This window comes from Zootoca vivipara, chromosome 6 (genome assembly GCF_963506605.1).
Source record: "Zootoca vivipara chromosome 6, rZooViv1.1, whole genome shotgun sequence".
NCBI lineage: Eukaryota > Metazoa > Chordata > Lepidosauria > Squamata > Lacertidae > Zootoca > Zootoca vivipara.
Window position 1 is genome coordinate 96586051 of NC_083281.1, and position 27589 is coordinate 96613639.

The following is a 27589-nucleotide window of genomic DNA, read 5'->3' on the forward strand; positions in this document are numbered from 1 at the left end:
AGGTCCCCTCCTGCTGTGTTTGGCCTTTGTGATTTGCTCTGCACCAATTCTCCTCCTCCTCCTCCACCATCACCTGATCACTTTTCACCTGAGCAAGAGTGAATTGAGCTGTTTTTACATAGCAGCCAAGTGCTCATGCCGTGTCTTATTCTCCCCTTTGCTCCTTTAGCTCTTGATAGCTCTGGGAGGGGAGAATCTAGCAGAACTGCGGTCCCATGGTTGAATGAACATAACACACAAGGGTCTGATTCCCTTCACACCTTTCCGCTTATTTACATGAGCAGAGATAGCTGAGGTCCTTTCAAAGGCTGTAGCAACATAACATTTACCTCTGTGGGAATGTGTGTCTTTGTTTGCTTTTTAGCAATTTGAGCAGAGGATGCGTGGGGAACACGCTGCTCTGGAATGGAAAATCCAACAGCCTAGGAAGCATTCATGGGGTTCGTCCGTTTGTTGAATGGTTTATAATGCTGTTCTTGTTTTGTTTGCATTTGGTTTCTATAGAAAGAAAAATGGGGAAATAAATATTAAAATGAAATGAAAAATCCTGTTTTGTTATCATGAGGGATGGGCAAAATACCGTGTTCTCTTACAAGATTTGACTGACTCGCATACCTAAAAAATCAAGTTTGAGGCTGCAATCCTAACTTGTTTTTGTTGTTTAGTCGTTTAGTCGTGTCCGACTCTTCGTGACCCCATGGACCATAGCACGCCAGGCACTCCTATCTTCCACTGCCTCCCGCAGTTTGGTCAAACTCATGTTCGTAGCTTCAAGAACACTGTCCAACCATCTTGTCCTCTGTCGTCCCCTTCTCCTAGTGCCCTCCATCTTTCCCAACATCAAGGTCTTTTCCAAGGATTCTTCTCTTCTCATGAGGTGGCCAAAGTATTGGAGCCTCAGCTTCACGATCTGTCCTTCCAGTGAGCACTCAGGGCTGATTTCCTTCAGAATGGATAGGTTTGATCTTCTTGCAGTCCATGGGACTCTCAAGAGTCTCCTCCAGCACCATAATTCAAAAGTGTCAATTCTTCGGCGATCAGCCTTTTTTATGGTCCAGCTCTCACTTCCATACATCACTACTGGGAAAACCATAGCTTTAACTATACGGACCTTTGTAGGCAAGGTGATGTCTCTGCTTTTTAAGATGCTGTCTAGGTTTGTCATTGCTTTTCTCCCAAGAAGCAGGCGTCTTTTAATTTCGTGACTGCTGTCACCATCTGCAGTGATCAAGGAGCCCAAGAAAGTAAAATCTCTCACTGCCTCCATTTCTTCCCCTTCTATTTGCCAGGAGGTAATGGGACCAGTGGCCATGATCTTGGGTTTTTTGATGTTGAGCTTCAGACCATATTTTGCGCTCTCCTCTTTCACCCTCATTAAAAGGTTCTTTAATTCCTCCTCACTTTCTGCCATCAAGGTTGTGTCATCTGCATATCTGAGGTTGTTGATATTTCTTCCGGCAATCTTAATTCCGGTTTGGGATTCATCTAGTCCAGCCTTTCGCATGATGAATTCTGCATATAAGTTAAATAAGCAGGGAGACAATATACAACCTTGTCGTACTCCTTTCCCAATTTTGAACCAATCAGTTGTTCCATATCCAGTTCTAACTGTAGCTTCTTGTCCCACATAGAGATTTCTCAGGAGACAGATGAGGTGATCAGGCACTCCCATTTCTTTAAGAACTTGCCATAGTTTGCTGTGGTCGACACAGTCAAAGGCTTTTGCATAGTCAATGAAGCAGAAGTAGACGTTTTTCTGGAACTCTCTAGCTTTCTCCATAATCCAGCGCATGTTTGCTATTTGGTCTCTGGTTCCTCTGCCCCTTCGAAATCCAGCTTGCACTTCTGCGAGTTCTCGGTCCACATACTGCCTAAGTCTGCCTTGTAGAATTTTAAGCATAACCTTGCTAGCGTGTGAAATGAGCGCAATTGTGTGGTAGTTGGAGCATTCTTTGGCTACTCTTCCCTTTTTGCAAGTAGACATTGTTAGGGTTGTGCTGTTAGCCGCTAAAAATCCCTGTGTGGAGTTTCATAACCTGCGACTCGCAATCCATTCTCCCTTGTGTCAAGGGCTGGATGATGTCATGGATGCTGTGATGGAACAGAGAAGTCTTGGCCCAGTTATGGTTGGCAGAGCAGCTAAATTGCAGCTAGGAAGCCAAATCTTGAAGTTTTATTTCCTGAAATTAAAACAGTGTCCAAACACTTGTTAAACTTTTCAAAAGCTTTTACTTATATAACATATAGCTAAAGAAGATATCTGCAAAGTATTTACATTCACATGCTTATCCAAGCATGGACTTGGTTTTTCTTAGTTGAAGATTACAGCTTCTTCCTTAAACATTCAAACAAATGGTGTCTTTCTCTCTTTCCAGTCCTTGCTCTCAGTCTTCTGCACATGACCCGGCTTGGCCATGCAGCTCCTTCTGAGAGGCTTCCCCCTTATCCTTTCAACAGGCTTCTCCTTCCTGCTTCTTTGGGAGAACATCAACTTCTGTGCATCAACTTCACATGCATTCATCCAGAAGCATAAGCACTCCTCTCCTCCCTTGCATCAAGAGGGAGAGTTCTCTAACACAGTCTCTTCTTCCATGTTCATGGAGACGCCACCATTAGAGCCAGTCACTCACCCACAAAACAAAATGGATAATGAGATACCTCCCATGTGACAAACTGAGAGAAGCTTCTCTAAACCAGAGACATCCCTGGAACATAGGGACCTTGGGAGCATCTGTGATTATGATGGGAGGAGTGCCTGTGGAAAGGGGGTTTGTCAATTGCAATGATTCCTAAAGGGTGAGATGCATCTCATGAAGTGACACGTGGGTGTGGGTGTCAATAAACAAATAAAAGCAAAGCCTTAAACAGCTTGGAAGCAAAGTACCAGGAGGGTTTTTGGCCGGCCGGCCTGCCCTTTAAGGTCACCTGCTCCAGCTCCTCATGCTGTTCTCTGAGTGCTCTGTCCATCTGAGGAGAGACGGATCCTAGATGGAGAGAGGGGATTTCAGGTGGTGTCCTGCTCCAGTCATGGGATACACTCACTCCTGACCAGGGCAGCATTTGCAGGCGCTCCACCACTGTAACCATTCACCATTATTGGGCAGAGTAAAAGAGTGCAGTCAGAGACACTGGTAGGGTGTCAGCAGCCAGACTTTCTCAGGTGATCTCAGGGCCAAACTGCAAATGTCAATAATATGCTGGTGACAAACAGCTCTGCTTCTCCTTTACATCTGCAGGTGAGGCAGTGGAAGTGCTGGACCAGTCTCTTGCCTCAGTAACCCACTGGGTGAGAGCCAGCAAATGGAAGCTCAATCCAGATAAGACAGAGGCCCTATTGGCAGGAGGTTCCCTGTTAGTGGATGGCTGGGAGGTGGCCTGCTCTTGATGGGGTTGCACTGCCTCTGAGGGAGCGGCTACATAGCACGGGGGTCCTCCTGGATCCTTGGCCATGGTGGCGCAGAGGGCCTTCCATCAGCTTGGGCTGGTGGCCCACTTTTGCCCCTCTCTTGGCAGCAATAAATCGCATGACTTCTGTTGTCTCTAATCTCCAGGTTAGATTGAGGCAACGTGTTATATGTGGCACTGCCTCTGAAGACAGTCTGGAAACTTCAGCTGGTGCAGAATTCAGCTCACCAGGGCAAAATGGTATGAGCATATTACACCAATCCTGGCTCGAATGCACTGACTGCCAGTTAATTTCTGGGCCCAATTCAAAGTGCTGGTTTTGACCTATAAAACCATAAACAGGTCAGGACCACAATACCTCAAGGACTACCTCTCCCCATATGAACCGTCTTGGGCTCTGTGTTTGTCATCTGAGGCCCTTCTTTGTGTGCCTTCTCCAAGAGCGGTCCAGAGGGTGGCAACTTGAGAACAGGCCTTTTCTTCAGTGGCTCCCCATTTGTGGGATGATCTCCCCATGGAGGCTTGTCTGGCATCTTCAATATATATCTTTAGGTGCCAGGTGAAAAATATTCTATAACCTTTTTGTGGGGAATATTGTTTGTTATTATGCTGTGTATTTGTTGTCTTTTAAAATTGTGATCCACCCTGTGATCCTCAGTTGAAGGGCACTGTAGGAAATAAACAAATGAACAAATGGAATTAGTCCCATAGATCCACCCTTAAGTGCAGGACTCTCTTTTCCTTTTTCCAAATCCCCTACTGCGATCCAGGTAGGGACCCAAATGTGTTTACGGATAAAGGGGCTTTAACCTTGGGGTCCAAATACATAACGGACTTCCTGTGCCTAGAATTTGCCTTGCCAAACAAAAAGTACAATTGAAGCAATTGGGATCTTTGGGGGCGAAGCAAATTGCAGCCATGGGCCCCCTGCTCCAGATTGGGGCCATAGTGGATTGCAAATGGTTAATGTCGCTTGCCCTGATGAGAGGGATCTTTGGGGAGCTGACTATTTGTGAAAACAAAAACCAGAAACCTGCACTTATGGACAGAGCTACATGCAGTTTTGCCCCAGTGTGTCTGGAATGAAGAGGTCCTTGCCTCCTTGCTTAACAACATTGCAGCCCAAATATTTTCTCCTGTAGAACGTACTGAGAGCCAGGCTAGCCCCTTTATATACAATCTATTTCTGGGTTCCATTTCTTGGTAATGCTGGGTGTGTTGGGGTATCAAAACAGCGGGACTTTAGGGCCTAAAGGTAAATTTTGCAAAGGTTGAGGCTATGTGCTTCAACGCCCCACCTCATACCCAAAAAGAATTCGCCAGCATCACCAAGATAGAACTTTGCTGCACCAAGTTCAGATACCTAGGGGAACAAATACTTTAACCAGAAACCTCAACATATTATACCTTCACAACTACAACCCCTTGTGGTGACAAATCAACAATGACCCGAGGAGATGGGACAACACCAACTTCACTCTCTCAGACAAAATAGCCATGATCAAAATTATCACCATCCCAAAATTAACCTACTTATTCCAAACCCTCCCAATCTGGTTTCCCCCAGCCCAGCTTCACAAATGACAGAAGAAATTGCACTCATTTATCTCCTCACACAAAAACCAAAAATAAGCCCCAAAAACCTGCACCTCCCCTCCTCAGAAGGAGGATGGGGAACCCTCAACATAGAAGCATATTACATCGCCAACCAAATACAGTGGTGCCTCGACTTACGAATTTAATCCGTTCCAAAGGCACCTTCATAAGTCGAAAAATTTGTAAGTCGAAAAATGCTGTTGGAAACGTGATTTCCCATAGGAACGCATTGGAAACGGAAAAATTCGTAAGTCAAAGCAACCCTATCTAAAAATTCGTAAGTAGAAAATCCCTATCTAAAACCGCCACGATTTTTTTCCAGATGTCGAGACATTCGTAAACGCGCGGCCATTACCCCCATTCGTAAGTCGAAAAATTTGGTTGTTGAGTCGTTTGTAAGTTGAGGTACCACTGTACACCACATAATACCTTAAATCCTAGAAGACGAGACAAAACAATGGGTACGCCTAGAGAGGGACCCAATTGAAAATACCCGCACCACAGCAAACCCATTCCTCGCAAACAAACTAAGGAAAATCCCCACAACACTAAACAGGTTCACACAGACCATGCCTAAAGCATGGAAAGAAGAAGTAGGCAAACTGTCCCCAACCCCATCCCCACTAATTCCCCTGGCACGCCACCCATTATTCCACACGCAGCACAAAACCTCCAGATAAAAACCTGGCAGGCCAAAGGCTTATACCACCTAGCAGACTTCTACAAAACCAACAAATCCATATCAACACAAGAAATACAGGACAAATTAGGGGACACCCAAATGCCCTGGCTAACACACCACCAAATTACATGCCCTTGGAAACAACTCAGTTGTCAAATCAGCAGAAACTAGGCTCTTGACAATCTTCAGAAGGGATGATATCCACAATATACAAAATGACACGGGGACAAATAGAAGAAGACACCTTCACATACCCCTTTATCACATACCCAGCCCAACAAAACAACAACAAGAATCCGGCGACAGCATACAAATCAATTTGGCTAACCTGATTCAAAAATACACACTCACACTCCGCTCACACAAAAACAAACTTCACTACAGCCAATCAAAGACAACCAACCACACCCTAAGCCACCCCAACCTCTCTCACCACCAAGGAAATACAAGCAAATAGTAAAGAGAACCCACACAAGTGACACTGACAGAAAACCCCACACATACTCTAAGTAGAATACAGTAGAAGCATTGCCACCTGACCCCACCCCCACTCACCATTCCCACCTCCACCTGTTTCCCCCTTTTCTTCCTAATCTAACACTAATGTCTCACAACAAATGAAACTGATCTGTAGAAAACACAACTTGAAAAAGAGACATTGCACATACTTTTGTCAAGGAAGAAATGTTTAACAAAAATATATTATAGGCTAAACAAAGCAACAACCACAATAACAGTGGGCCTGAACTTGGGGAGCTGGCATAGGCAGACAGATTCTACCTTTTAGCCAAAGTTGAGTTTAGATTCGTATTGCCTATACATTTAAGACTCGTGTGAAAATGCCTGTGCTTTGGAATAAAAAAAGAGTTAAAGATGGGGCTGCGGTGTGTCCACCCCCCACCCCACCCAAGGAAATTAAAGAACAGTGCCTGTTTTTATGAGACTTCTCATCAACAGGATGGTAAGAGTTAAAAATGTGGTATTAAGAAATGAGAGAACTTTCTTTCATCCTGATTAAATTATGCAGTCTTCAATGTAGGTCAGACTTTTGAGCTTAAAGCCTGCTAATAATAAAAAGAGGCATTTTTTAAAAAATCACTTTCGGTTATGAAGAAGAGGAAGAAATAAATAAAAGAGAATAAAGGGAGGGTGGAATCAGAGCTGCCGTCTGATCCTGCATGTTCAGTTTCAGCCCAAAGCAATCTGAGATGGCTGAGAAATTGAGCCTTGAAATTGAAGATTTCTAATGGGAACGAAGGGTGGGGGCTGAGCAGTGAGATCCCCCCCCCTGTTAGATTTGCTGAGCAGAAATCTGAAGCAGAGTGTGAAATCGCCTTTTGCTCCACGTTGCCATGATGAAAGCATGTGTTGGAAGCCCTACACTCCCTGGGTTAGGATGAAGTTATTTCTCAAAACATGCCAGACTCAAGTGGTTTCATGTGGGGAGGGGGAGACTATGAAAAAGCATAATTATTCCAGCTCCGTCCAGTTGAGTTTACTTAGTCCCAATGGAAAGAAAGAGTTGCAACCAGTGCTTTTTTGTGACAGTCCTCCTTGGTATGGAGAATAGTCACCTCTTTTTTTTTTTTTTGCTGTCCAAGACCAACCATTTTGTGTTGACACCTGCAACACATTTATCAAGTTATCAGTATTAGCACCCAATTTGTTACCAAAAAATGGGGTGTTGGAGGACGGGCAGTACCTCTGGTGTGGGACACATCATGCTCCTTTTGGGGTAGTTCTTCCACCTTTGGTCCGCACCCTACGCTCAGCTCTCACCCTTTGAAACAATTTTCAGATTGTTCCCATGTTTAATGGTTGGAAACTGTACTGGTGAATGATCGTTTTTTTTAGACTAAAAAAGATAAAGAATGATCTATGGTCACCAATGTCCCAAGATCAGTTTTCTGATCAAAGCATTCTCTGCATAGAGAGTGATAAACTGTGACTTATGGATTTTAATGATATAATTGATGTTTGCATCCAAAAGAGCTCGAAAGAAACTGTTCTGTATATAGTGTATATAGTGTTATAATAATGTACCTATGATTCTCCTATGAATGTTCTGTGTTAATGTGTTCATTCATCTCATACTTTTGTAAACTTATTAAAGGTTATACAGTTATCAACAATCTTTTAATTCATGCTAAAATGTAAACGTTCTGCTTTCATTGCGTAGATAAATAAGAGAGTGAGGTTTCATTGTTTGGCATTCCCAAGGTCTTCAGCCTAGGGACTCCAGGCCTGGTGCTAGAGCATCCGGAGTTGCCCTTGGTCTCCCGCTGTTGACCTCCTCCTTGTTCCTTTTGCCTCCAGGGTTTCTGAACACCTTCCTGGCTCCGCAGACATGAAGAGCGAGAGCCTTCCTGAGGGAGCGTCTTGGCAGCTCACCTTGACATCAGTGCTTGGAGATATATTTAAGGTAAGTGTCAAGCAAAACACCTGCTGCATCCAGACATAGCTACTCTCAGCTGTCGACCCAGCATGAAAACATGCCGACTGCATTCTGGGCACATGTCCCAATCTCTCTCTCCAGACTGAATTTAGGAGAAGCAATGGAAACTGGATTTGTACTGGGTGGATTGGCAGGCCCTGGTGCCATCTCTCTTCTCAGAGCAGTTTTTCAGGGGTTAAAAAGGCTGTTTGGTTTTTTAAAACAAACAAACAAACAAACAAACAAACAAACAAGAGTTTCATGCAGGGTACTCACAGAGTGGGGACGGGGGATTAAACAAACAGCTTGTCTGAATCATGGGGAGACAAGTGCTGTGGAAGAGGTGGTCATGATTTGATTTGAAGGCTGTACATGTGTCCTTCACAGAGTGAAGGCAACACAGCTCACCTGCAGCATCAAAAGCTACACCTGCTCTTGTGTCTGTTCATATGCAACCACCATTTTCTGGCTGAGACACAGACAATGAGGGAGGGGTTTAGATTATCTAAAGCAGGTTCTGGAAACTAACATTACACATGATCTGTTGGGAGGCCCAGAATGTGATAGGTTCCAGAAAGCCTTGTTTGTCAAAGACAACCTATGTGACTGCCCCAGATTCTGGATGAGGAGGCCCTATTTAATAGCAAAGATCCAAAGCCTAGGTGCCCTCAACATGTTTTGGAGTGCTGGAGCTGATGGGCATTGTAGTCCAAAACATCTGGAGGGCACCAGGTTGGGGAAGACTGAGCTAGGCCCTGGAAATAAGGTTGCACAATCTGGTTCTGGTGTTAGCTAATCCGGTTTCATTCACCCTGTGTGTGGATTAGCTCCTCTTGCCTCCCTGCAGCGGCCTGCTCCTCTGCCTTCCATCCTCCTAATCCGCTGTTTGTCACACACCGCAATCATCTCTGTGGCAGCTAATTGTGATTCTCCTACGCAGGGGATTAGGATTTTCAAGTGGTGATGGGGGGAAGCACCGCTGAAACCATCACAACCTTAAAGTGTCAGAGCTATTTGTTACACAGAAGCATTCCTGGTGTGACAGCGTGAGCCCAGAAATCTGATGTGCCAAGAAAAATGCTTGCAACAAGGACCAATTTTCCATGCTTTGTGTGACATACAGCTCAGAAACAGGGCTTGGTTAAAAACTTTAAAAAGTGAGCTGCTGAATCAAATGCAAGGGCTGTGAAGCAGGGTGACAGTCCATGGATGCAATTTTTCTTGTTGCTATGAAACTGTGACAGCAGCGCAGTTACATTCACAGAAAACTGCAACTGATGTGCTAGGTTTCTTTTGCAGGGGGTGGATAACATTTTTCCAGGGACAAAGATGTGGTTTGCTAGCTAGGGGGAACATAACACCTTGCAACAGAAACACCGTCTTCGGGGAAAGGCACCACTCCTCTACATCATCAAAGGCTCTGCATGTTGGAATTATGATAAATTTTGTAATGCAAGCTGGTATATATGGGTTTTCCCAATCTGAATCATTTAGATTGGGAATTTGAGCATGCCTTTGTGCAGAGTTTTAGAACCTGCTTGGCCGAAGAGCGTGCCATGGCCAGCAAAAGGGGAAAGAATCTCCTGCAACAGACAAGCAGTCATGCCTGGGCACAAAGAGCCTGCCCCTTCCTGGGGGCTCTAAATGGAAAGCTGCACAGAAACTGCTCTTCCTTTAGTCTGGCCTTGCGGAGGTGAAAATGGGTGAATAACTGGCATGGCCAATGCTGACACTTAGCTAAGTCAGACCGCTGCTTGTTTGAAGATCCCATTGGAGAAACCCTTAATCCACCCTTCCTGTTGCTGTTATGGCTCTTGGGACTGAAGTAAGGAGGACGTCCTAAGGATTATACTAGTAAAGGAGCAGCATGTTCTTTTGGTGTTGGGGGGGGGGCATCTGTCTTCCCCAGGCAAGAAGTGAAGACACAGAGCAGGTCTCTAGTTCAGGCTCCTCTATCACCAAATCATACAGTCCCCAAACTAAATAGCTCCTGGAGCTCCTCAGATTTACTGTTGAACACTTCAGATATGCTAGACAGGTATTGCTTTTTGCATCAGAGGGGAAACCAAGTCACAAAGCGAGTGTTATTCTGCTTGAGAATTGGTGCTAGAACCTGGATTGCCCCATGGTCCACCACTTCCTTCTGTCTTAGACCAACAACTTCATTCCCCGACTTGAATTCAGCAAGATAGTGCTTTAGATTTCCACCCTTCCTTTCATCTTGGCCACTTCCACTACAGCCTTCAGCACAGAGACGTAGGCTGCCTCTTGTTACCTCCGCTGAGTCCTCCTCAGCATGGGAGAGAACCACCAGTTCTTCCTTCTTGTATTATGCCAGAGGACACATTCAGATAGACGGCAGCTTAAGCTTTACTGCAATAGCCTGTGATCAATATTTCTGTGATCAATAATGCTTGTCATACATCTATGACATACATGTCATACATACTGACTGTCTCCAATGATACCAGCCAGCCCGAGTCATGTAGTTGGTCTCAGTCTTTACAATCAGAGCAGAAACGGGGGTTAGCAAGGCAAGTCTGGTCCAGGTCAGAGTCAAAGCAGAAATAGATCCAGGCGCATAAGGACTGCTTCCACATAAGATAATTAACTACAAACTCCAAAATTTTGGATCCCTCCAAACCTGTGTCAAAGTTTTGTAGTTGTTTTGCAGCATTTTACAAGGAAGACCCCACATTTTGCACCACCTCACAAATTGAGCAGTTGACACATCAAACATGAGGTCCGTAGTTAACACCCCAAAATCCAATATTGTTTGATTTACTCCAAACCGGTGCCAAAGTTTGGCAACAGTTTTGCAGCATTTGGCAGTGAAAACCCCCATATTTTGCAGTGCCCCACAAACTAATTGCTCCTCAAACCTAGGGTCAAAGCTATCACCCCAAAACCCAATAAACAGCCTGTTTATTGAGCATTCATCCTGATTTCCTTGCACAAAGTTTCATGGAGGTTAGATAACACCTGCTATTTATTGAGCATTCTGATATGTTTACAATGTTGTGTCAAGTTTTATCCTACACTTTCCAGTGCATTTTCCTGTTACTTTCCTTACTGCAAAAAGCCCTTTTTGGGGGGAGGGCAGTTTTGCTGGTATTCCTGTCTGCAATTTGTTTTACCTGTTTTTAATACTGAAATTTAAATTGTGACCTGCCCTGAGACTTTCAATATAAAATAATAAATAAACAAACAACAATAATAATATTAATAATACCACCATATAAAGGTGCAATTAACATTTTGTTGCACCGCCCACTATTGCCCATCCCCACTGGCATTTGGCACCCCAAAAGAATGCTTAAATATTCCTCAACAAACCATATCTGTTAATCTTAATGATAGTATGTGATCGTATCTGATGTTAGAACAACATAGTCATATATACAGAACAACAAGCAATATAGGCTGCCATTGTAAAACAAATAAGGCTGATACACAACGTATTTTCTGGACTTGTCCAAAAATAAAGAAATTCTGTTGTGCAATGATAAAAGAAATAGAAACAGTCACAGGGTATACACTTTTAGTAGATCCATTGGTTATCCTTTGTGGATATATTAAAGACCGTGTTATAACGGATGATAAAAGACTGGTTTTTAGTTTACAGTATTATACATATGCTCATAAGTCATAACTGAGGGGAAATAAGGACCCCCTCGTTGAAAGGCTGGATAATGTGTGGGACACTGTAAATATGATCAAATTAACTTACTTAGTCAAAGTCAGAGCAGGCAAGCAATCTTATTATTGTTTTATAGAAAAATGAAGTGCATTTATAATGTATTGGTGTAATAAAGTACAGGAAAAAGCAAATCCACACATTTTATTAGGTATATGATAATGCATTTCTGTATAATTATACAGAGACTTTATGCATATCAAGAAAGCAATATGTACTACAAGTTTCCATTATTATACTTTTTTATTACTTCTCTTTTGTTCTCTCAAATTAATATTGTATATACGTTGGGGGGGGAGAGAAATTATATATAAAGCGAGAGAAAGAGATAATGCAGCCCTTAGGCTTAAAAAGGTTCCCAACTCCTGTTCTAGTCCTGGGTAGAAACTACAAGGAGACCAGCAAAGAAGTCCCTTAATAATCAGTCTGAAGCTGAGTTCTACAGATAGGACTTCAGACTTACTGCTCTTTCCAGGCATGGTCCACACTTTTAAGCTCCGCATCTGAGCACCGTGTTTTATTCCTTCATGAAAACCTGCTCTTTAAAGCTCAATTGGAGCAAATGTCAATCCATGGAAAGCCCAAATTGACATTTGCTCAACTTTAAAGAGTGGGGTTTTGTGGGGAGAATTTGGGGCAAAAAACCAACGCTTGGACATGGAGCAGTAAAGCAAGGACCTGTGCCTGAATACAGTGGGACTAAAAATAAGTGTGGATAAGCCCTGTGTCTGGCTTCCTTGGCATGTTCTGTGTTGCGTTCTCATAGCCCCCCTGAAAATGCCCTGGGAGACACTGCCCATCTCCAGGCCATTGCTCTAAAAACACAGTATTATCATCTGTATTGCTACTAGACTTTTGCACCCATCTGGCACTTCTAATCTACAAAGTGCTTCTCTATCGTTGTTGTGTTAGGACCCGGTGACTTGTTATTTCCACATTATAGATGGGAACTAATAGTGAGAGATAGTGGCACAAATTCATGTTAGAGGTGGTCCTCAGACATGAATCTTGCTGGATCCCAAGCCAGTGCTCAGTGCTCAGTGCTTCAGGCCACACTGATCACTGTGCTGTGGCAGGTAGTAGGATTGATCTGGGAGCTTGGATGCCTGCCTGCCGGCTCATAGCTGCCAACCCTCCCTTTTTTGTGGGAAACTCCCTTATTCCAAGCCACAGCTGGCAACCTTCCCTTTTTTGGCTGGAAATTCCCTTATTCCAGTGCCGTTTCCCACTGCTATCCTGCATTGTTAGATATACCGTAGACTGTCCCCGGGACAGGTGAGGCTGCTGATCCCTTATTTTCAAATCCGAAAGTTGACAGCTATGTGCCAGCTAGCCATGAATGCATGCCAAATTAATCTGTATGTCTTATCCAACTGGTGTTGGATAACCTCCGGGAAGCTTTTCTTATGATATTCCTGGTGGGTCAGGCTTGGGGAAGACCCCCTGCCTCATTCTCACCCTGCCACATCCTCCTGACACTAGTTACAGGTAGGTAGCCGTGTTGGTCTGACGTAGTCGAAACAAAATAAAAAAAATTCCTTCCAGCAGCACCTTAGAGACCAACTAAGTTTGTCATTGGTATGAGCTTTCGTGTGCATGCACACTTCTTCAGATACACTGAAACAGACACTGTTTGGGTTTCTCCTTTCCTTCCTAGTTTCTGACATTGTGTGTGGCATCCCATCCGCACTCCTACCCTGACCGCCATCGCTTGGCCCTCCTCGTGTTGCTCTGCCGGCTTGGCCTGGACAAGAACCTGCGGAAGCATCCACAGACAGGGCTTCAGCAACTGCTGCTGGTCCTGTTTGAAGGCATCCAGGACTGGTCAGGAAAGGTAGTGACCTCTCCAGTTAGTACACTCGTGAACAGAGTTGCCTCCCCTTTTTTGCTGACTCTGCTTGTGTGTCTTTAACTTTTCCATGTCCAGAAAAGCTTCACCTGCTGAATTTCTGTCTGCCATGCTGCTGTCAAAGACAAAGGGGCAGTAAAAGAGTTGCCAGTCTTTCCTGTCAGAAGGAAGAATTTACCACTAAAAATTCTGCACCATCAGAGTTTGCTGTTACTATTTTATCCTGTAACTCTGCATTACTTGTTCTCTGTTCCCTGTTCTTTTGGTGCCTACCTGTTCTTGAATAATAATATCTTTGAGTATACAGAATAGGAGTGGAATGCCCGGTGGTTTCTTGTTCATGATTTCTGCTGCTGTACCCATTCACAGTATTCACACTCTTCCATTCTTCTAATCTTTGGCTTAGAATAAAACTACTTTTGGGGGAGGGAGGAAACAAATGCGGGTCAAGCAATCTGAATAAGTGATACAATATAAGGAAGTGTATGCATATTTGCTCAAGATACATGACTTATTTGGGGGCTTAGATTTTGGGAGATTGGTTTTCATGTGGGGGGGTCCTACACGTTGTCCTGGTTGTGGATAACAGCAGCAGCAGCAGCAACAAGAGCAGAGCTTTTCAGTGTGCAATGCTGCACAGTAAGGTTAACTATGGAGAGTCCCTGCCCCTAGGCACTGCTGCTTCTTACAATCCATGTGTCCCTCCTTCTTGCCTTCAGAGAAACCTGCTGCAGCGATAGGGTTCCCCTCCGTTGGAGCGCTGCTGATCCAGGCTTGTCCTCTGCCTCTTTCTGCAACACAGCCAGCAGCATCTTCCATTCAGCTGCTTAATTAATGGCAAGGCTAAATGAACCTCTGGCTTGAGCTTTGGTTCAGCAATTCCCTGCAGAGCCTGACAGAGCTGCTGGCATTTGTATGCTTCTGTCTGGAGCTGACATGCTTGGCTGGGCTGGGGTCCCAGCAGCCTGCTGGGGGGAGACAGGCACTGTGTTGAGACTGTTCCAGATCAGATCTCCAGCACCCCCTTCCAGCTGCAGTCTGGCCTTGAACACCCTTAATGGGGAAAGAGTCCCCAGGATTTAATACCAGCTGTTGGTTAGAGGGATATAGCTGTGCAACAGGGAGAAACTCAGGTTAGTTTAATATCAGCTGAGAGCTAGTGAGCAAAGGACATAAGAGCTGCACTGAGCATCATAGAATCATAGAAACATAGAGTTGGAAGAGACCACAAGGGCCATCCACTCCTTACTTATTCTGGGCTGTGTTTCCCCTGCTGAATGATCGGCTCCATATTCTTCAGGTCAGGCATTGTTTTCTTTTTTGGAGAAGACTGAGGCAAAGAAGGCGTTGAGGAGTTCTGCCCTTTCTCTATCCCCTGTTCTAAAAAGGTTGGCTCCATGTTGCTTGCATGTCACCGTGCAGCTGAACAGACATCAGGCTCCACAAGAACTTTAGAGTGCTGCCAGAGATGGCCAAAGGTCCATCTAGTTTAGCATCCTGTTCCTCGCAGAGGCCAATAAGATGCTTGCTGCATTTCTCTGTCCTCCACCCAGGCAAGCAACATGTGTTGTGGCAGTTCAAGGGCACATTCCTGCCAGGCAAAAGCACTCGAGGAGGGGATACAGCAGGACCTGGTAAGGGGTGTGGCCTGGGGAAGGACATGTCTCAGGGAGAGTTCAAAGGGGCCTGAGGTTCCCTGCCATGGTTTATGGGAAGCTTGCAAGCAGGACATAAGGGCCATAGCCTGCAGAAGTTCACTGGAGCTGTTCGTCTTGAAACATCACCCACCCACTCCGTCTCATCCTTCTCCCCATAAGTAACCATCTCAACCCACCTCCCTGGAAACTTCACAACTGACACATCCTTTTCTTTTGCAGCTGCCAGAATTGTGCAGGTCCCTCTGCCATGTCTCACAGCACCATCACAATTTGGTAGCTGTTGTGCGTTCCTTTCCTGACACCACAGCCAGAGGACGGTGAGTTTGCCCTTGTTCAGGAAGAACGGGAGGGAAGACTTGCTAAAGAGATCCTGGAAGAAGTGTGGCTAGATGTCTCTGGAATTTTGACATGTGTGAGGCACTAATTACTGTATTGCAAGTGCCTGCAGTACTCAGACCTAAATGTTTCCAGGGGGTGCTGCTGCTAAATCAGAAACATGGCCGTGCAGTGAAACATGCTGTTATATGGGAAGTCCCCTTCTCTTCTTCTCTCTCTCCCAGTGCTTCCACTCTGCTCACAGCCTTTCCCCATTTAGAATGCCAGCTCCTTCCTAGCCTCCCCTGTCCAAACAGAGTGTCAGCATGTTGAGAAATGTGTGCTTTGGGGGAAAAGAAAGTGGGGGCAGGAGTGTCTATTTCAGACCACATTATTTAGAATGAGAACATGGTGCAACTTAAAACTGAGACCACAGGCATCGCATTGTGATGCACTGAGGGAGTTGGTGGTGGGACTGATGACAACGTCGTCTCTGACATTGACTGGCTTCACCGATCCAATGTCTATCATGTGGCCGTGGAACAGGCAGAGGATCCTCTGGCTGGGGGGGGCAGTAGTGGTGGTAAGGGTTTAGGAAAAAAAGGAAGCACAGACTGCAATTTCAGCAAGCCGAAGGAAGCACAGAGGACTCAGAAAGGAAGGCTGGAAGGTGCGAGTACTCCAGGGGAAGATCAGAAAAGGGAGCAGAAGGACAAGAGAACGGGCAGAGGTGGAAGGCACGCATGGCCCCAAAAACAGCTTCTTAAAAAGTTACAAGCAAGGACAAAGTGATTTGGAATACCCACCCAAATCTCTGGCAGCTGCTGCAGGAGCAGATCTCTAGTGTAAAATTGTTAGGATAATGGAATTTTGAGGATTTAGCCCAGAGGCTGCCATAATCTCTTGCTTGCCAGCCTGTCTCCTTTCTCCAGCTCCTGTACTAACTTTTCAATCCAATGACCATGATACCGTAGTCCAGCAGTCGTGCTGTGAGAATCATGTCGTTGCACGTGCGTTTGAATGATGTCTTAGACTGCATTCTACTTGCAGTGGCAAATCCGTACCCTGATCAGAACATATGTCTCAGGGCCCCTCCAGATGTCCTTGGTGTGTTCATCATGATTTGTGCACTTCCCATTCCATTTCCACCTGCGAAAGGTTTGAGGCAGTTTGGGGGGCAGTCTGATGCACTTAGTGCATGCACCATAGTTTCCTGCTGAAATCCATACCTTTTTCTATACTGCAAATGCTCCTGCTTGTAATAGTGCAGGAGTGATAACGCCTCCCACATACTTCCTGTTGATGCCAAATACTGTGGCATCCTGTGGGGGAAACAAGCTGTGGCTCAGCACAACAGTCACAGCCTGAGCATAAAAACTCCAAAAGTGCAGAAATAAAAGTATGGTGTCATGGCATCCTGCACTCAGAGAGGATATGGGAGAAGATGTGAACGCAGACAATGGCATGGACTGCGTTAAAGTGGAGGTGCAATAATGCAGGAACACGAGGAAACAGCGCAGAACAACTGATAAAGCCGTATGAAGTGCGGATGGTCCATGCCAAAGGCATTATTCATGTGTAAGTGATATCTTGCCACATCCGCCTGCAATAAAACATCAGTCTGGATGTGCCCTGAGGAGGAGAGAGAGTGAGCCTGGGTGGTGGTGGAGTGGAGGCAGCCCCCCCCCTCTCAAGAACGTGTGGGCCAGCGTCTCCTCCACGGAAGCCCACCTCACACCATTTCCCTCCCTCAGAGAAGGGGAGATTGCATGATTAAGACCTCCTCCATAAGGCCTTCTCATGACTGGTCATCATGGTGGACTGCCCAGCTGGTGGTGTTTGGTGCGGGAGACAGCAGCCCACACACCAGTTGCGGCACCGGCTATGCCAAGACCAGCATCTCTGACGTATGAACAGAGAAGCATGGAGACGGGGAGAAATACCAGCTGGTGTAAGAAACATTTGCGGGGGTGGGGAGGGTCTTCCATAGTTCCTTGATAGTGCGGTGGGTGGTGGTTGCGCACACAGGAATTTCCTAGCCAAAAGGTTTGCTTGAAGATTCCTAGTCCTACAGATCTGATAGACAGATTGAAGTGAAATGTTTCTGAAGGTGTTGCTGTTGTTCCTGTTTGGGGGCACTAAAAGGGCACTTAGCAGCTTTACGGAGGACCTGAGCAGAAGCTGCAACTTTAGGGTTGCTAGATTAGCTTATGGCTCATAGGAAGTGCTGCATTCTATGCATCCCTTGGATATTAAAGCATTGCTCATCTCCACATTTCTACACATGTCCTCTTGTGGGAGCCGACTTCAGCGGCAGATCTGATTTGGGGGGGGGGACAGTTGCCGGAAGGGAGTGGCTCAGATGAGAAGCCCCGAATCATCTGTAACCACACAAAGGCCTCATCTCCTTTCTGAAACCTGCTGCTCTTCATGGGGCCCATTTCCTTCTTTGGGAGGTGTGGCAGAAATTTCCAGATTGCCTTTTCCTTTGCACATTGCTTGGGAGAGGAAAGGCATTCAGCCATCCATTCCTAGGGTCAAGGGTTCAAGTCCCAGCAAAGGGAAGCGGAAGCAGAGGGGTGAGATGAACTCCCATGGCTTCCTCTGCGCACAGGCTGCTTCCACCCCATCCTGCTCGCTCCCACCCAAGCCGGCACGAGAGCTGACAAGAGCCTCAGGAGATCAAGGCCAGGCTCAGAGGAGGGAGAGAACTCGAGTGGTTTGAGAGCTGGTTTGAATAAAGCCTTGTGGCCCTCACTTACAAAAGGAGGCACTGATTTTCAGCCCAGTCTTGTGCATGTTTACTGTGAAAGCTGTTTGGCAGTAGAATGGTCTCCCTCGGGAGGTTGTGGACTCTCCTTCCTTGGAGGTTGGATGACCATCTGTCATGGATGCTTTAGTTGAGATTCCTGCATTACAAGACAAGGGTTGGACTAGAGATCCCTTGGGGTCCCTTCCAACTCTACCATTCTTTGTTCTATGATTCAATGGGCTTCTTCCGAAGTATATAGGACCACAACCTTACAGTTTATCCCCTCTCAGTGACCCCTGCTTGTTTCCACGTGCCAGTTCACCTAAATGAGGGTTGTCGAGTGACTGAAGATCTTTTGTGTGTGTGTTATTATCAAAGAGTAAGCTTCCCTCCTTTTCTCCCCATTCCTGACCACTTTATCTCACCTACCCTGAGACCAAAAGTCTCGCCAAATGGTCTCAGCTCATTAGTACATAAAATCATAGAATCATAGAGTTGGAAGAGACCACAAGGGCCATCCAGTCCAACCCCCTGCCAAACAGGAAACACCATCAAAGCATTCTTGACATATGGCTGTCAAGCCTCTGCTTAAAGACCTCCAAAGAAGGAGACTCCACCACACTCCTTGGTAGCAAATTCCACTGCCGAACAGCTCTTACTGTCAGGAAGTTCTTCCTAATGTTTAGGTGGAATCTTCTTTCTTGAAGTTTGAATCCATTGCTCCGTGTCCGCTTCTCTGGAGCAGCAGAAAACAATCTTTCTCCCTCCTCCATATGACATCCTTTCATATATTTGAACATGGCTATCATATCACCCCTTAACCTTCTCTTCTCCAGGCTAAACATACCCAGCTCCCTAAGCCGTTCCTCATACGGCATCGTTTCCAGGCCTTTGACCATTTTGGTTGCCCTCTTCTGGACACGTTCCAGCTTGTCAGTATCCTCCTTGAACTGTGGTGCCCAGAACTGGACACAGTACTCCAGGTGAGGTCTGACCAGAGCAGAATACAGGGGTACTATTACTTCCCTTGATCTAGACGCTATACTCCTCTTGATGCAGCCCAGAATTGCATTGGCTTTTTTAGCTGCTGCATCACACTGCTGACTCATGTCAAGTCTGTGGTCTACCAAGACTCCTAGATCCTTTTCACATGTACTGCTCTCAAGCCAGGTGTCACCCATCCTGTATTTGTGCCTTTCATTTTTTTTTGCCCAAGTGTAGTACCTTACATTTCTCCTTGTTAAAATTCATCTGCTTCTTCTTTTGCCTGACCCAAAATGGAGCTGCAGGTGAAACCAGTCACTTGTATGCTTAGCAGTGCCTGGCCAATTCATGGCTACAAAACAACATGAACATGAGCATCCTGGCCTTTCACTAAGGCTCCTGGCTGTACCTGCCACCCCGTTGCTCTAAAGCCCTGTCCCCCACAACACACAGTTGCTGTGCCTCAATTATTAGCTTGTCGGGAAATGTTAAGCATAATAGTTGCTCTAGAGGATTCCTAGACTTTTGCAGTGGACTGTCTACTTCTGTTACTGTGAAGGAAAGGGCTGCTCATGAATACTCAAATACATGAAGTGCTTCCTTCTTGGACGGAGCTGAAGTGGAACGCTGCATTTCTGCAATGGCCCTGACAATAACATGCCAATGTTAGCTATTCTTCTATAGGTCAGTCAGTTTAAGACAAGTAGCTCAACCAATGAGAAGTTGGGGGTATGTTTTTATTGCATGGAATTGTATTCCCAGTTAAGAAGCAGTGTATAACAGCAGGAAACTCATATTGCTTTCAGAACAGCTGCTTATTGAGCATTCATGCTAATTCGTTTGTAAGGAGATGAGATTATTATTATTTCATTATTTATTAAGTCTATATACCACCCTTCATCCGAAGATCACAGGGTGTTTTACAGTTACAGGTAGGTAGCCGTGTTGGTCTGAGTCGAAGCAAAATAAAAAAATTCCTTCAGTAGCACCTTAAAGACCAACTAAGTTTATATTTTGGTATGAGCTTTCGTGTGCATGCACACTTCTTCAGAAGTGTTTTACAGGGTGTTTTACAGTGTAATTAACTGCCTCAAAGCAAGTGTTGTTATCCAACACTTTCCAATCCATTTTCCCTTCACTTTCCTTACCACACGAAGTCCAATCTTTTGGACAAGTGAGTTTGTTGTCCTAAACAGCTTTAATTGTGAAACCTGAATTTACTGGTATGTTATTGCAGATATTAATATTGCCTAATTTGAAGTGAGTGGAAGCTAAGAACTGATTCCTTTTGGAAGACCCATAAAAATATTATTAAAACTTACTTGCAGAACTCTTCTAAACATAACAGAAACATCAAATGATATATCCAAAACATCCATACAATGTCTTGTGCTGTCCAGCACAGGCTCAACATCTTAGAAAATATGAAATAATCCAAACAGACCTAGAAGCAGAGGTCTGTCTCTCCCCACAGCCTGCATCCTGCCTTAGGCTGTCTACCTGGAGACCTTCATTTACGTCCAACAGAGTTGGAGAGAGAACAAAGAACCAACCACCACCCTTCCTTTTATGACATATTTGCAACTCAATACCTTTGTCACATGATCCAAGGTTACAACACATGTTAGCTAGCAGAAAACAATGATTTGTTAATTATCAACTCGGCAAGAGCTCGGAGTGATCTTCTTGCTTTTCTAAAGTTTCAGTGGAATCTCCCCATATTAAACCTTTTCACCAACACACATTTAGCCATTTTTTTTTCATTTTAAACCTTCATCAATGCACAGGCATTTCCCCATTTCTGTGTGAATTAAACCAATTATACTTAACATATGTGACTAAATCCCACCTGAATACGGCATCAGTCTGCAAGTACCCTCAGCAAGTTCTGAGGGTTTGTTGGACATTATTCCCCACTTCCCCCACTCTTCAAGTTCGGGGTCTTGGTTTGCACATTTTGTTCCTTCCATCCCTTTGCGTCTCTACCCTCTTTATCTGGAAGAAATGAGCAAGCAAACTGGGGTCTTCTGTATTTCTTTGAATGTGGGATCTCCTTGACTCCTCATGATATGGGACGCATTACAGAAAGCTCTAGAAATAAGCAAGGGACACCCAAATTTGGCTGTTCACTTTTCTGTGAGGTGGGGCAGTTGGGGTTGGGAGTGGAGGTGGGCCTGCTTGCAATTTTACTCGGGGGCTGCCCAACATACTTGAATGCCTGAGATGGAAAATCTCAGTGATGCCCCCATCATCAGTACCACTTCCATGAATTAATTCAGGGTACAATCCCATGGGATGTTCTTTTGGGCAAGCTTCATTGGAATGAATGGGGATTGTGTAAGCATGCTCTCAGGTTCTTCCTATTCAGCCCAAGACATTTTGCTCCCTAAGTTGAAGGACAATATATTGACTTACCCCGCTTTCCACGTACAAAAGCTGACCAGATGGGCAGCTGAAGCTTACTTCCACTCTGTCAAAGGCAGAGCATTCTCCACCACACTTGCAGCCTAGGGTTAGGCACACACAGCACACACAGGCTTGTCCTACAGCACGTTGATATTACTCCCTGCCCCTCAGCATCTGCCACCTGAGGCAGGTGCCTCACTTTGCCTAATGGTAGGGCTGGCCTTGTTTCTGCTCATTTTGGTGCTACCTGCAGAGTGTGTGTGTGTGTGTGTAAAATGTCCATGTTTGTGTGCGGCCACTTTTCTCCAAAACCGCTTGACCGATTGCATTGAAATTTTGACACAACGTTCCATTCCAATACGCGAGTGTTTGCATAAACTTAGATTATATAGATGTCACACCTGTCACAGGTTAAAACATGACTTTGTGTAAAAAAAATAGTGCCCTCCATTGGACGTCAAAGGAACAGACGCCATATCCTTTTGTGTAGCAATAGCGCTATCTGCTGGATGTCAAAGACACCTCGGGGAACTCGGGTGGGGGGGAGAAATCTACGTTTCCACACTCCCGCCCCTCTCCTCCTCCTACCTCGCCATCCATAGCTGCCGGGCGGAGAGGGAGGCCGGGAGGCAGCCCGGGCCTTGCCGCTCCTCACCTCCAATGCTGACGCCGTGAGAGCCAGACCAGGCCGTACCTCACCTATCCTCGCCTCTGCCTCTGGGCGGAGAGGGAGGCTGGCAGGCAGCCAGCCCGGGCCTCGCTGCTCCTCACCTCCCATGCCAATGCCGTGAGAGCCATGCCGGGGACCCTGACTGAATCACAGCAACGCGTGGCTGGGTACAGCTAGTAAACACAAACACACACACACCTCCTTCCAGAAGATAGTGCTCTCTGCAGGATCAGGTATGTCTGTCCTCCACCCTGCCCTTAAATGCCCTCAAAATCCATTTCTGAGGAGACCTCCTCACCTTGCCTCATGGAAGGATTGTGGGATGTGGTGAGTAATGTCCAAACAGACCCTAAGTTTCCTTTCTGCCTTTTGAAAAGTTAGGGCAGTTCCAGAGGTTAAAGCAGGATAATAACTCTACTTAGCTTTGTATAATCCTGACAGCTTTGAACAGGCATTAAGTATTTTATCTCCTTTCCACAGGCACAGAGGGGTGAATGACTTCCTTATGTAATGAGATAAAAGTCTGAAAAGTGACTTGCCACCTCCTGGCTCCCCATAATTTGCATTCATTCCTCAGCAGTGATCTGCTAGGGGCCTGGACTCCCGAGTTCTCTTCTCAACTCAGCTCCTGGTGCCTTTTTTTATTGTGCATTCATGAAGTTTTGTGCTCCTGATGGTTACATGTTATCCTGCTTTCAATACAGTTTGTAGCTACAAATGCTCCAGGGTGGATGTCCTGCTTAATTTCCAGTCAGTGCATGCCCTGTAGCTTCCCTCTGAAATCCTGTAACTTTTAATACCACAAATATTGGGGTCGGGTGCCCTGCTTTTGCGCAGAGTGTCCTTCTGGACAGCAATGACGCAGTAGCATTGGGGAAGCATTGCAGAGGGGCTAATAATGGTGAATGATGTGTAGACTGTCCTGTTTAAATCCACCACTAATACAGTGGTGCCTCGCTTAACGAATGCCCTGCTTAACGAAATTTCTGCTTAACGAAAGGTTTTTTCTAGCGGAGGTTGCCTCGCTAGACAAATTCGTTTTATGAAAAATTCATCTAGCTAATTGCGGTTTCCCATAGGAATGCATTGAAATTTAATTAATGTGTTTCTATGGGCAAAAAAAAATATCAAAAAAAATTTCAATGCATTCCTATGGGATTCGCTAGACAAATTTTTCATTATAAGAAAAGACCCGTGGAACGAATTAAATTCGTCTAGCGAGGCACCACTGTACCGTACTCTGTTCTTGTATTAATGACACAGTGCACCTGCCAACAATCACCCATCCAGAGGGATCCCACATCTTCTACTTGCTTTGGAAATCTTCTTTTTGAGAAGTATTTAGACCTGCATTTTAGACAACATATAAATCATTCCTCGAGATCATCTATATTTCTGTCCAGCTGACTGGCTCTAATCTACACTGTAAGCCTCAGATGAGATGAGTTACTGGCCAATGTGGATAGTTCTCTTTTAATTGCGGCACAAACTGGACGTGGCAGTAAGGATCCCTTGGCAGCGCATTAGAGATGAATAGGAATAGGAGCAAGCAGGAGATCTTCTTAGGGACCAGAGTGTGCAGGTTAGGAAGGTTTAAGATAATTTCCCTTTCTACTGCTGAATTTCCCCCTCCGAGACTAATAGCAGCATGGGATTGATTTTTGTTAGGATTATAGTTGCATTGTTGAAAATTTTGTGTGTTTGGGGAAGGGGCTCACACTAGTTATCATATATCTTTATATCCCTGATTTCCTTCTAAGTGACGCATTTAACAGCTTCATGTCTTGTGTGACCCTGAAATGCAATTGTGAGGTGCTGCAAATCTGAGTGCTTCTTTTCTCCCTTGGGCTATTTATCCCCTCAGAATCAGCCCGCCGCATTACGGTACTTTTCTGTCTATAAGGCAAAAAAGGCGGGGAACCCCATATCTTTCCTTTCATGAATGAGAAAGCAGCAGGGAGGAGAGGCGTTTTGCTCAGGAAAATAGCCTGGAGGGAAAGGTTCAAGTAGCCAGTCCCCAGTTGTCATCCCACCCCACGGCATGCTGCTCCAGGCACATTGTCAGCCCCCTATAACTAATTTAAGTTGTAACCCGGTGCATCTCACCCATAGATGCTAGTGGTGTGGGGTGCCAGGGCGCCAAGTTCTGGAGGGCGCCAAGGAAGAGGTGGAGGCTGGACGCGGCACCTCCCGGCATCAGCTTGCCACCTTTGACCGTCTCCGCCATGCTGAACTGAAGCAGTGCCATGCCCGGAGCCTCTGTCTGACATGGCCACCGCAGCATGAAGCGGCCAGCTGAGCTGGAAGGCACCGCAGTCAGCCCCCGCCTCTTCCCCGCTGGAGGAGCTGCCCTTCAGCCGCTGCCTGCCTCCTAGAGTTGGTTCTGTCTTGGGCCCAATCTTATTCAACATCTTTATCAATGACTTGGATGATGGGCTTGAGGGCATCCTGAGCAAGTTTGCAGATGACACCAAATTGGGAGGGGTGGCTAATACCCCAGAGGACAGGATCACACTTCAAAATGACCTTAACAGATTAGACAACTGGGCCAAAGCAAACAAGATGAATTTTAACAAGGAGAAATGTAAAGTACTACACTTGGGCAAAAAAAGAGGAAAGGCACGAATACAGGATGGGTGACACCTGGCTTGAGAGCAGTACATGTGAAAAGGATCTAGGAGTCTTGGTAGACCACAAACTTGACATGAGTCAGCAGTGTGATGCAGCAGCTAAAAAAGCCAATGCAATTCTGGGCTGCATCAATAGGAGTATAGCATCTAGATCAAGGGAAGTAATAGTACCACTGTATTCTGCTCTGGTCAGACCTCACCTGGAGTACTGTGTCCAGTTCTGGGCACCACAGTTCAAGAAGGATACTGACAAGCTGGAACGTGTCCAGAGGAGGGCAACCAAAATGGTCAAAGGCCTGGAAACGATGCCTTATGAGGAACGGCTTAGGGAGCTGGGTATGTTTAGCCTGGAGAAGAGAAGGTTAAGGGGTGATATGATAGCTATGTTCAAATATATAAAAGGATGCCAAGCAGGAAACACCATCAAAGCATTCTTGACATATGGCTGTCAAGCCTCTGCTTAAAGACCTCCAAAGAAGGAGACTCCACCACACTCCTTGGTAGCAAATTCCACTGCCAGCAGCTCTTACTGTCAGGAAGTTATTCCTAAGGTTTAGGTGGAATCTTCTTTCTTGTAGTTTGAATCCGTTGCTTTGTGTCCGCTTCTCTGGAGCAGCAGAAAACAACCTTTCACCCTCCTCTATATGACATCCTTTTATATATTTGAACATGGCTATCATATATCACCACTTAACCTTCTCTTCTCCAGGCTAAACATACCCAGCTCCCTAAGCCGTTCCTCATAAGGCATCGTTTCCAAGCCTTCCAGCTTGTCAGTATCCTTCTTGAACTATGGTGCCCAGAACTGGACATAGTACTCCAGGTGAGGTCTGACCAGAGCAGAATACAGTGGTACTATTACTTCCCTTGATCTAGACGCTATACTCCTCTTGATGCAGCCCAGAATTGCATTGGCTTTTTTAGCATCTGCATCACACTGCTGACTCATGTCAAGTCTGTGGTCTACCAAGACTCCTAGATCCTTTTCACATGTACTGCTCTCAAGCCAGGTGTCTCCCATCCTGTATTTGTGCCTTTCATTTTTTTTGCCCAAGTGTAGTACTTTACATTTCTCCTTGTTAAAATTCATCTTGTTTGCTTTGGCCCAGTTGTCTAATCAGTTAAGATCATTTTGAAGTGTGATTCTGTCCTCTGGGGTATTAGCCACCCCTCCCAATTTGGTGCCATCTGCAAACTTGACCAGGATGCCCTCAAGCCCATCATTCAAGTCATTGATAAAGATGTTGAATATGACTGGGCCCAAGACAGAACCCTGTGGCACCCCACTAGTCACTTCTCTCCAGGATGAAGAGGAGCCATTGATGGTCAGTCAGTCAGCCAGTTACAAATCCACTGAATGGTAGCATTGTCTAGCCCGCATTTTACCAGCTTCTTTACAAGAATATCATGGGGCACCTTGTCAAAGGCCTTGCTGAAATCAAGATAGGGTATATCCACAGCATTCCCTTCATCTACCAGGCTTGTAATTCTGTCAAAAAATGAGATCAGATTAGTCTGACATGACCTACTTTTCAGAAACCCATGCTGACTTTTAGTGATCACAGCGTTCCTTTCTAGGTGCTCACAGACCGTTTGCTTAATGATCTGCTCTAGAATCTTTCCTGGTATTGATGTCAGGCTGACTGGGCGGAAATTGTTTGGGTCCTCTCTTTTGCCCTCCTCCAGTCTGCTGGGACTTCGCCTGTTCTCCAGGAATTCTCAAAGATTATTGCCAGTGGTTCTGAAATCACCTCTGCCAGTTCTTTTAATACTCTTGGATGTAGTTCATCTGGCCCTGGAGACTTGAATACATCAATATTAGCCAAGTATTCTTGTATTACCTCCTTACTTGTATTACCTCCTTACTTGTATTACCTCCTTAGCTTTTCTGACTTTGTCTCTACACGTGCTGGCCTTCCAGTATCCTTCCAGTATCCTTCCTCATACACACACTTAAAAAATAATAATCTTATTTTTATTCCCTAGGTTGTAGAATCTTACGTGCTCTATCCCCCATTGGCAAGCCCTACCCCCAAGACCCAGTATTTATAGAAAGGCGGTGAGAGTTGGAGAGAAGAGAGAGGCTTCCAATTAGCATTTTTAAAATGCCAAATGAATGCGACAGGAGACAATTATAGCTTTTGTGAAACAATTTGGCTCTTTCCAGGGCTGCCCTGTAACATTTGGGAGACGGGAGAACCCAAAGAGCCCCCATCTCCCCAATGCAGTTCAGTGGGAAATTGTCTTGTGCAAGTCCCACTGAAACGATTGGGAGAAGCTCAAGGGCAGCCCCCTCATTCATTTCAATAGGATTTGCATCTGAGAACGAACCACTGGATTGTGCCACAAAGATCTTCTGTCTCCTACTCTGAATCCCTTAGAGGCACCCAAATGGGGAGGGGGTGAGAAATGATTCACTTCACATTTAAAGGCAAACCTACTTCGTTTTCACTTTTTGAACCAAAACACAGCCATCCTTTGAAATTCACATTTCCCTAAATTTTGCAATGC

General features: G+C 45.4%; 1 protein-coding gene across 1 annotated transcript in view; it reads left to right on the forward strand.

Annotated features, from left to right (window-relative positions):
• FAM178B (family with sequence similarity 178 member B) overlaps positions 1-27589 on the forward strand; it is a 181936-nt gene that overhangs the window by 70769 nt on the left and 83578 nt on the right. The window contains exons 10-12 of the mRNA XM_035118861.2: positions 8000-8105; positions 13472-13648; positions 15541-15638. Of these exons, the coding sequence (XP_034974752.2) occupies positions 8000-8105; positions 13472-13648; positions 15541-15638 (381 nt within the window). The remainder of the gene's footprint in view (positions 1-7999; positions 8106-13471; positions 13649-15540; positions 15639-27589) is intronic.